This window comes from Pygoscelis adeliae, unplaced genomic scaffold, assembly GCF_000699105.1.
Source record: "Pygoscelis adeliae isolate BGI_AS28 unplaced genomic scaffold, ASM69910v1 Scaffold479, whole genome shotgun sequence".
Lineage (NCBI taxonomy): Eukaryota > Metazoa > Chordata > Aves > Sphenisciformes > Spheniscidae > Pygoscelis > Pygoscelis adeliae.
Window position 1 is genome coordinate 389,274 of NW_008825453.1, and position 10,513 is coordinate 399,786.

The 10,513-nt window shown below is 49.7% G+C and overlaps 2 protein-coding genes across 3 annotated transcripts in view; both read left to right on the forward strand.

Annotated features, from left to right (window-relative positions):
* Positions 1 to 9,935, forward strand: part of AP2M1 (adaptor-related protein complex 2, mu 1 subunit) — a 28,633-nt gene extending 18,698 nt beyond the window's left edge. For both annotated transcript variants that reach the window (XM_009331196.1, XM_009331197.1), the window contains 7 exons: positions 3,858 to 3,993; positions 4,089 to 4,230; positions 6,611 to 6,730; positions 7,252 to 7,387; positions 8,131 to 8,228; positions 8,377 to 8,488; positions 8,820 to 9,935. In XM_009331196.1, the coding sequence (XP_009329471.1) occupies positions 3,858 to 3,993; positions 4,089 to 4,230; positions 6,611 to 6,730; positions 7,252 to 7,387; positions 8,131 to 8,228; positions 8,377 to 8,488; positions 8,820 to 8,954 (879 nt within the window). In that variant the 3' untranslated portion in view covers positions 8,955 to 9,935. The remainder of the gene's footprint in view (positions 1 to 3,857; positions 3,994 to 4,088; positions 4,231 to 6,610; positions 6,731 to 7,251; positions 7,388 to 8,130; positions 8,229 to 8,376; positions 8,489 to 8,819) is intronic.
* The window catches only part of ABCF3 (ATP-binding cassette, sub-family F (GCN20), member 3), a 12,164-nt gene continuing 11,581 nt past the window's right edge, over positions 9,931 to 10,513 (forward strand). The window contains exon 1 of the mRNA XM_009331205.1: positions 9,931 to 10,048. Within this exon, the coding sequence (XP_009329480.1) occupies positions 9,931 to 10,048 (118 nt within the window). The remainder of the gene's footprint in view (positions 10,049 to 10,513) is intronic.

Genomic DNA, 10,513 nt, shown 5'->3' on the forward strand with positions numbered 1-10,513 from the left:
TGCTGAACCAGAAATTCTGTGTGTGTATCTCGCTGAGCAGGTCTGTTCTCCACCAGCCTTTAGTGCTTTGAGCTGTCAGGATTTAATGCCTGCCTTGTAATGAAGTATTCTTCAGCCTTGTGGATCTTGCTGTCAGGAAGCTGATGTTATTCTGTCACTGCCTGTAACATCTTTGCAGACCACCGTCAGTACAGTCTGAGCCTTCTCATGTTAGAGATGAGAATCTCTACTGTGCATTTGGTGTGGTATTAGCCCTTGCAACAAAACTTACATGGAGGTAGAAGATAAAGGGCACCTGGGGAAAAAGTCACTTAATTGGACTGCTCTTGGGAATGTGTGTTAAACTAGCTCTAATCCTACTCCAGGCTACAATCTTCAAAACTAGGCTTCCCATCTTGGACAGCTCATGCTCAACCTCTGAAACCAAAGGGCTCTTACGGTCACTGTTTCTCATGTCCCCAAGTAATATTGCTCACCTTGTCCATCTGACACAGCTATGCAGCTCATAATGAGGATTTAGCCTAAAACTCAGTCCTCTCCCCTGTGTAGCAGGTGAGTCAGGAGAAAAGCTGGGAGTCAGTTTGTACTGAAGCTGTCTGCAGCAGAGATCTGGGTGAAACTTCAGCCCCAAGGTACAAACAGAAGCAAAGTGCTAAATAAGAGCCTGCCTGGTGACTTTTTGTTAAGGATAAGCAGAGGCCAAAGTCTCTGGAGGCTCCATTTCAACTCTGTTCATCAGCACTGACTTCCTAAGAACTCCTTTTTAAACTTTTAATCTAGTAGCAAGACTAGCTGCATCTCTCAAGAAGGAGGTGAGAGAGAAGCTGCCCTGAGCAACGTATTTCCTGCTAGAACAGCAAACAGTGTTTTGCAAGAGGGCACGCGTATATCAGAGGCCAGATGTGAGTGCATCCGGTCTCAGTCCCCCAGCCCAAGCCCTAGTGTAAATCACTCCGGCCTTCTGCAATCTGACATTTTGGGCAGTCAGCACTCAAGATAGCTGAGTCAGCTCTTGTTCCTAGGAAAACTCAAAACTAACCACCACCCTCACTTCCTTCCCTAGCTCTTTTTTTTGCTTTTGTCTGTTAAAACAAACTTTTATGCTGTTTGTGTGCAAACCACTGTCACAGCATCTTGCTTCATTCAACAGCAGGTTTAGTCCTTCCCTTACAAAGAGGAGTTGGACTTCAGCTTTACATAAGTAAGCAGTTATTCTGCGCTGTGTTGGAAGTTTGTGCAGCCTAGTTCAAAAAGCAGAAATATCCTTTCCAGGCACAGCGTGGCAGGGGCAACGATTGAAACAGTACTTGCCATATTTCCTTGTCTGCTCTCTACTCCGGTACATCTAGCCTTCTCCTTCACTTACAGCCAGTACATTGGGCCAAAATCTGTGACGGGGGGTGGTCTGTCATCCATGTTCCCTTATCCCTGCTTAGTTTGTGATGGTGCTTTCCTTGGGCTTGTGTCCTGTTGAATTTAAGGAGCAAAATCCACAGTTATGGCAGACTTTCCAAACAACTTTTTGACTTTGTTCTCAATGAAAGACTTGAGGCATACTGAGCTGCTGCCCTCTGAATGCCCACCTTGTATGGCTACAGTGGTCTTTCCAGGGCTGGTGATCTTGGAATACAAGATCTGCTTTATTTTTTTTGAAAGAGGGTCCAATATTGCTGCATTGCTTGCCAAGGGAAGTGCCCCTGTGCTCTGGGAATGGGGTGGTGTAGCACACAGGTTTTAGAAGGTGCTGGTGTGAAACATGGTTTCACTTCTAGTCCCTACCCATGAAGTAGCCCACTACTCAAATAGCCGGACTGTAGGGCATGCTGATGTCCTGTATCAGAACTGATGCAGGCATTGGCTCAGATATCTTCCTCCAGCAGAGGCTAAACCTGCTCTTACACCTCGAGGTGGAGCTGTGCTCCGTGTGCTCAGTTCTCGCTCTTCAGAGCCTGTCTGCATCTGTCCAGACTTCATTAACTAGCTGAATCTTGTAATTTTCTTCCCCTCCAAGTGCTTTCTGGGAGTGTGAGTTGGTCAACTCTTAGTTACAGTGTTGCCCTGAACCTTAGGCGTACTGTAGTGCTAAAATTCTAGTAGTACTTTTTAAGTGAGGAGATGACTGCCACCAGCTACCAGAGCCCAGGAAACCTGCTGGTAGCTGTGCCTTTAACCTAGTCAACATGCTGGAAACTGAGTACAACAAGTTGGATATTCTTGTCCCATTGTAGCTGACTTGTCCAGCTCAGGGAAGCTCCCAGTCCTGAGAAATTTTAGACCAGGTGCCTTCAGTCCCTCCCTTAGGGAACGCTTATGCTGCTGGGTGATCTCAGCTTCAGTGCTCCCCAGGCAGCTGCTTCCAGATCCATCCAGTCATTTTCTGTAGCGACCAGTAGAGGTTCATGGCACTGATGCTGTTGCAGGAGATGGGAACATCAGCACATGATCAGTGTCCCTTTGAAAGCCTGAGAACTGGGTATTTTATCTACTTGTGCCTCTCGTTCCTCTTAAGCCTGAACAAGGCAGATAAGGAGGCTTTTTTGTGGGACAGACAAGGGAGGTACTTTGTACTGCATTGAGCACTTACCTAGGCAGTTCCCAGGGGAGTGTAAAACTCTGCCTCTCAGATGTTACAATAATGGCTCTGCTTGCTCAAGGAGTGACTATGTCTGTGGCAAGAGCACGTGTGAAACAAGCTACTGCTGATTTAAAGCTAAGATCATGTACTGCCACCCTGTGGGCCCAATGCGAGGCTGCTGGGGCAGGACCCACTTCTGTGTTCTGCAGTCGTTCTGGTGGAAGAGGCAGAATTAACAAGGATATAATTTTATATGGGACCCAGACTTAAGATGCTGGCAGCCCTGGGTGCCTCGCAGTTCTCATGGTCTGGGCATGTGTGCCATGGTAAACATCCAGGGCTTCTTTAGGAATGGCAACATGAGGAGTCAGTCTGCTCTGCGTAGGAACATTACTGGGAGTGGTATTTGGCCTGTCACTCCCTCTGCTCTACCTTGTATTTGGGTGGTGCATAATGGGCCAAGTCTGAAAAGCCATTTCATTGCTAGGAGTGCTGGGTTTCCTGAGGGGAGCTAAAGGTCAAAGACCCTCATCTTGTTTGTGCTAATTAACTACCTAATTAATGATGAGCTGGCCTGCTTTGTTCCTGTCCTGAGGTAGCCTTAAGCCTAACCTGCCTCTTTCTCCCTTCCTCCCTTTTCTTGCTATTGATGTGCTTGCCTGTTAACCCTGTGTGCACCACACTTGCTGCTATACATCTACTTCTTGACTTTCTGCGTGTGACTGGACCTCGCCTGTAGCATCAGGTAGGAAATCTCCCTGTGCCTCTCAACACAATCCTTAGTGCTCTTAGGAGGCTTAGAGCCTGGGTGCTGTTAGATGCATGTTAGGTTAGTGTTGGTGTGTAACTCTAATGACTGCAGTCATTAAGAAGCAGTCCTTGGGGACCAGCTGTCTCATGGCCCTAGGGTTTCATGTTGGATAAGAGTGTGAACTGGCCTGTAAGCTGCTTCTCTGCTTAACATGGATTGATGTGACAGTCTGAGACATGATTTGAACGTCCTTGGTGGACCCCATGCCTCCCTGTGCCTAGATGTAGCCTAATGGACTAGCTAACAAAATGTAAGAACCTTTCCTGCTGTGTTGTTATGACCAATTTTTAGTTAGGCATAGGATTTGCTGCATTGAGGAGAGAATGACCAAATCATGGGGTGTGTGATGGCACCCATATCTAAGTGTCAAAAGCAGTTGTGTGTAATAAATGGCAAGCACTTGCTCTTAGATTTAGAGGAAGCTTTCTTAGTCTTTATCTAGAGGTCTAAGATGTCATTTCTTCCTTTCAGACTAAGGAAGAGCAGTCCCAGATCACCAGCCAGGTGACTGGACAGATTGGATGGAGACGTGAAGGGATCAAATATCGTCGCAATGAACTCTTTCTTGATGTGCTGGAGAGCGTGAATCTCTTGATGTCCCCGCAGGGTAAGTAGGAGGTGTAGAGCTGGCATCCTTCTCCCCTTCAAGGTTTGAGTGGGGACTTCTGTAAGTGTTCTGAACTGCGCTCTTCTCTACATCAGGTCAGGTTTTGAGTGCCCATGTCTCTGGCAGAGTGGTGATGAAGAGTTATCTGAGTGGAATGCCAGAGTGCAAGTTTGGCATGAATGACAAGATTGTCATTGAAAAACAGGGCAAAGGGACTGCGGATGAAACGGGGAAAAGGTAAGAGGCATTGGGGTAAAAGCCACTTGCCACCAGGGAGTCTTATAAAAGGGTAGCACTTAGTAGCTTTTCTGATCTAACAGACAAAGCTCATCTCTTCTTCCCTTCAGCTATTACTGCTAATTTTTCCCTGGGTAGGTCAGTTGTCACGCAGGCTACCAGCCTGAGGGCCTCAATACAGAGGGCTTCTCTGCAGCAGGGCTAATGTGAGCAGGTGGAATGTCATCTTTGGTGTCTGACTTCACAGGTATACATGGGCAAGTGCCAGGAGCTCTTCAAGTATTAAGATTCAAACATAGTGTTAAGTGTGGAGTTCACGCAGCTGGAAACACTTCCCCAAGATGAATTCTCCCAGAGCTTGTGTCTTTAGCAGCTCTAGTCAGTGCAGAGACTTATTTGTAGGATGCAGTAGTAGTGCTCCCAAGGAACAGTGAAGGAACACGTCTGACTGTAGCCTGCTCTACCCAGACTGTTCCCACAAACTAGAACAGCTGACAGACTAATATGGGGTAAGCCCCTCCTGCTGACATACAGGTGGTCAGTGGCCATGTGGATTGGAGGCTCATCCCTTCCAGGAGCCCAGCTACCTTCCTTCCCAGCTGCATCTCAGTCAGTACCCACAGTGAAGCTGAAAACAGGTCTTATGCCTTTTCCAGCCTTCCTGCTTGGGGTGAAGAGATAAAAGCAAAGGGGCTGCCACTTTTCTCTCACTAACTGTTTGTGACTCAACTGTTTCTCTTGGTTTTGTTGGGGTTTTTTTTTTTGCTGACCCCCAGTGAATTGGGAAGGTAGACAATATGCTTCAGCTGTGTGTGCACTCTGCTCTCCCCTTGTCTCTTGCTTCGTGTGACTTGTGCATGTAACTTGGATCTCAGACACTTTCCATGATGGTACCTGTAAATGGAGCTGAGCTGCTATTTGCCTTTTCTCTCAGAGCCAAGCCAAGAGCTATCACTTCACTGTCACCTTTAAACCATCTTTCCTGTACCTGAATCTAGCTAGTAAAATGGATGAGCCTCAGGTGGCTGCCCAGTGGGGATATACTTTAGTGAAAATGTAATCTGTGTAGGCCTCTGAAGAGTCAGTAACACTGTCCAAAAGCTTCTGTGCCGTGAGTGCCTTTGCCTGTAAACGTACTATTTTCTTGAGTTACAGAAGCAAGATGGACAGGGATTCTTGCTGGGTGGTTCTCTGGTGGGCTCTAGAGCTTGGAGATGTCATTATCCAGAAGCATTTAGTTATGAGGTGACCAAATGGGACAGCTGCTGCCATTGCTTTTCAGCATCTAGCATGCGGCAACACCAAATGCTGAGTAACACGGCCTGAGACCTGGAGCAGCGCTAGGCAGCAGGACTTTCCCAGCAGTGTTCCAAAGGAACAGGAACTAGTCAGCTAATGTTGGCTGTCTTCTGGGCAACAGATTAGGAAAGACTAACTCCCACTTATGAAGCACAAACTACACCACTGGGTTGTGTAACTAAACAGCCAGTCAGCTTGGGGGCAGTCTGCTTCCCATTTGTGCAGGACAGCTGAACCTGCCTGTAGTGCTTATACTATCTCAGCACACTTGCATGGTTGTCCTGTTGCTCCCAGCAGTTGAGGCAGTCTAGATATCAGAATGCTACATTGCTGCCTCTTCTGTTGCTACCGCCTTCTCATTTTCTGGTCCCTCTCGGTAGCTGGGAGTTCTTGGCTGACCTCAGGACCTGTAGCAAGGAAGGTATTCTCAGAGACTAGAACCCAGCACAAGTTCAGTGCTGGCAGGTTAAGCTAGTGCACCTAGATGGACAGATGGTAGCTGTGTAGATCTTTTAGAAGTGAGAGATGCAAACTTTTATGGCATAATATTGTGGTCTTTGGCAAATCGGTTCAGAATCAAACCACCTGCTAGTAGTGTGAAGATCAACAGCTGTGAAGAGACTTCTGAACAGGAAGACCCTGAACCTGGCATCTCCTGGCTGTGGGGCAGTGGGATAGCTTTGTGGACAGGAAACTGTTTTCTCTCCTTTGATCTGTGCTGCAAGAAGACTTGGGCTAGCAGAGTTGCCTTTGCAGTACTGAGGTGCTGCTGGCAGGCAGACCCAAGCATTGTGTTGCTGGCTATGACAGAAGGGTGCTCCTCTAATCTCTCTCCTCTTTGGGGAGAGGAGGGAGAGAATTCTTTCAAACAAGCTTCCTGAAATGTGATTTTTGTGGTGGTGAAACAAGGAAAGTCTGAGCCAAGAGGCTGCTGTCCCCTAAATCTCTCCCTGCCTCCCCATTTCCTGGACACCTGCGATGGCAACATGCTCTGTAGAGTAGTTTCTGCCTGCGCAGACTTTGATTGCACCAAGATACCAGGGCTGCAGCTTGCACTTGTTTAACTGTCTTGTGTTTTTAGCGGCAAACAGTCAATCGCCATCGACGACTGCACTTTCCACCAGTGCGTGAGGCTCAGCAAGTTTGATTCTGAGAGGAGCATCAGCTTCATTCCGCCAGATGGAGAGTTTGAGCTCATGAGGTACGGTGGTGAGGGATGAACAGGCAGGTGTTGACATCTGCTTGCTGCTACAGTAGTGTTGCTGCTGTCAGGCAGACTTGCAGCCCTTGAGCACCTAACAAATAGGCACTTGCCTTCTTTCTTTTCAGAGTGGAATCTGTAGGGTGTCCCACAAATCCTTCTGTTACAAATGTGGTAGAAGCTTAGCTGCATGGTTTTCTTTGCCACAGCCATGGTGTTGGATATGGGTTTCCTTACCCTTTAGCTTGCTGTATCTGGTTTTTTTTAGTGCTTAAAACTGGTGTCCTTGAACAGGGCCATTGGCAGGAACCAGGTATAAAACTTGGGACTCGATAAACCATCACTGCCCTAGAGCAGCACAGATCTTACTGCTGCTTCCTTCTGGGATGGCTCCATTTCTGGCTGATGTTTCTAAGCTGTTCCCTGTATGCAGAGGCTGTCTCTTTAGGAAGGTGGTACAATCTGAGACCCTAAGGGAGTTAACGCCTTCTCAGAGTTCACTGTTGCTTCCATTCCTGCAGATACCGAACCACTAAGGACATCATCCTTCCCTTCCGTGTGATTCCCCTGGTGCGGGAGGTGGGTCGGACCAAGCTGGAAGTGAAGGTGGTCATCAAATCAAATTTCAAACCTTCCTTGCTGGCCCAGAAGATAGAGGTAAGAGAATAAAAACCTGTGGTCTCCTGTGCCTGGGAATTGTGCCTCTACTTTACATCCCCTGCTATGGAGTCCTCACAGATGAGTCCTCAAGCTTGTACAGGACTAAAAGAGTGAACTGAATGCCCCACAGATGCGTGGTGCTGCTGTGCTGTGGAAGGGAACTGCCGTACAGTAGGGAGATGGAAGTTGTTTTCAGTTGCACAGACACCTTGGCAGAGGCCTCATTCCCAGCAGCAACTGTTCACTTAATGTCTTGGCCACTGTGAAAAGTTCACGTTCTTCTGTCTGCATGATCTGATGGTATGTCAGACAGGCAGCAGGCTATGGGCTGTGTAGGACAGGCTAAGGGTGGCTTCACAGCTTAGGTCACCTTCTGGGAAAGACTTACTGCTGCAAAGCTAGGCTGTCCAGAGCCTGGTGCAACTAGACCTCCCTGGCCAGCCTGGCATCCTTCCTGAGCTCATCTGCCTGACACTAGCCAGGTTTCCTGCAGCCTGAACTGAAGAGCTCTGCCCTGTTCCTCACTGACTGTGGATTCTGAAAATGTGTTCGAACCTTGACTTCAAAGTGAGAAACCGGAGAGCTAGCCTAGGATGCCTTGTGGTAGCTGATGCTCTCTGGGCCCTGAGGGGGGGGGGGAGAAGGCCAAGGGGTCCAGGACAGGCGGTCTTCCCCTGAGACTGCACAGAGTGCCCAGGCTGCAGTCTGCTTGCCCCTGCTCACCAGATTCTGCCTTCTAGGTCCGGATCCCAACGCCTCTGAATACCAGTGGAGTGCAAGTTATCTGTATGAAAGGGAAGGCAAAGTACAAGGCCAGTGAGAATGCCATTGTCTGGAAGTAAGTGTGTGTGTGTTGGGTCTGGGGTGCTGCAGGGGCAGGGCTTGGGGAAGCAGAGTCTGTTTAGTGCTCCTGTCTGCCCTGAGCACATGGAGTGAAGGGGAGAATAAACTCGGGCACCTCCTCACTTCTGGGCTTTCTCTGATAGGATAAAACGTATGGCTGGCATGAAGGAATCCCAGATCAGTGCGGAGATTGAACTGCTGCCCACCAATGACAAGAAGAAGTGGGCTCGGCCCCCGATCTCCATGAACTTTGAGGTGAGTCCTGTCTGCCTTCCAGGATGCAGCTAACCTTAGAGAAGCCTTGTCAGTCCAGTCCCTTCTACCCTCGCAGGAATTACACAGGTTTGAGTGCTCCCTGTCCCAAGCTGCCATGTGACTCTAACACGAGGCCAGCCAGGTGGCAAAGCTAATGGAAGAAAACTGCCCGTAAAGCCACTGGAGTCTGTCACTGCATGCAGGGAGGAGAACAGTGGCTCTTGGTGTCCATTTATAGATGCATAGCCAAGGGGTCCTCTGGCTTTTGTGTAGGGAGAGCATCTTATCCCTCTGTTCCAATGCTCTCTGTTGCCTTTCCCTTTCTCAATAGGTCCCGTTTGCGCCCTCTGGGCTGAAGGTGCGTTACCTGAAAGTCTTTGAGCCAAAGCTGAACTACAGTGACCATGATGTGATAAAATGGGTGAGGTACATCGGCAGGAGCGGGATCTACGAGACCAGATGCTAGCCCCAGCAGGCTGGCGGGCTCCCTCTTCTCCAAGCCATCCTCCGCCTCTCCTCGGTCTTCAAGTACATTCGGAAAAAACATCTGCCTGGCCCCTCTACGCAGATTGAAAGCCCCTGTGGCTCACCTTGGGAGTGGACTCGCCTGCCTGTGCTCAGTTACCACCCACGCTGCAGATGAAGTTCAGAATCCAGTCGCACGCAGGGGTGCGGTCAGCCTCCTGCTCCCTGTCCCAGGGTGGGGAAGGGCTAGTCTAACTCCCATCCTCTCGTGATCTTTCTAGGGAACGTCCACCATTAAACTCCTCTTCTGTTGGTGTCTCACTACTTGCATCATATCCTAGTATTTTTGAAGTTCTTGTGCATATGTACTCGTAGAATAGACCTAAACATAGACTGGACAAATCTGAGTTGAAGTTACCCTGGCTTCTGTACTAGCTATTGCTGTTGTGGTAGATGTTGCTGGCCAGTCTGAGATGCCCGGGGTGGCGAGTTTGTCGGGCTTCCACCAGGGGAGATGGTGGGCTCACCGGATCTCACCACCACCTTATATTTCTTGCAAAGTCGTCAGTATAGAGTCCTGCCGTGGGAAGGTTCGTGACCAAAAAGGATGCGGGTTTAGACTCTTGCTGGTGTGTATGTGGGTGGCACAGCATTTCGGGTCCTTAGAGCACTTACCCCCACCCACTGCTGGCTCGAGCCAGTCTGTCCTTTCCAAATAAATTGGAAACGTGGCCCCTCTGTCCCAGGGAGTGCGGGTCAGCTGAGCTCTGTCAGGATGTGAACAGGGTCTGTCCTCGGGAATCTAAAATGCAGTTGGCAGAAAGCCCCCTGCCCTAGCCCGCCCTCCCCACACTTCTACCAAACGCTTCTGGGCCATAGGAATGCTGCTGCTACCCACAATCCTGCTTCTGGTAGTGTGGTCTCCATTTTGTACACTTTGTGATTTGTCCAGCTCTGAATCTAATAAAGTATGTAGAATGGAGAAGGCTACCTGCGCTGCTGTTTGGGGCTTGTGGGGCGAGAGCCTGGGCCGGTGCCAGAGCGTCTCGGAGCTTGCTTTTGTCGCTTCCCCAGCCCTGGGCTGCCTGGGTGTTAGTAGGCGAAAAGAACGAGTGATGCTTTTGCTTCCAGCACTGCCAGTGCTCAATTCCAGCTGCTGCCGCCACTGCTGCAGCTCCCCGGAGGGAAAGGAGGGGGCTCCGGGAAAGGAGGGTGCTCTGGGCTTCCCCGCGGTGCTGGCTCACTAAAACCTGCAGCTGGGCTGCCCTGACCCTTGCTGCCCTCTTGGGTGAGGCGTGTCCCGCCCCCCGCAGGCCTGGCTTCTCTGCCCGAGCCTGCCCCAAGTGAACCCTGCCGGCTTTTCCCTGTGAGCAGCTGAAAAAAATCAAAGGAGTTCTTTCCCTTCCCACTTGGCTTTTGGAGGCCGGGGCCGAGGAGGTGGCTTCTCTGCCCGAGCCTGCCCCAAGTGAACCCTGCCGGCTTTTCCCTGTGAGCAGCTGAAAAAAATCAAAGGAGTTCTTTCCCTTCCCACTTGGCTTTTGGAGGCCGGGGCCGAGGAGG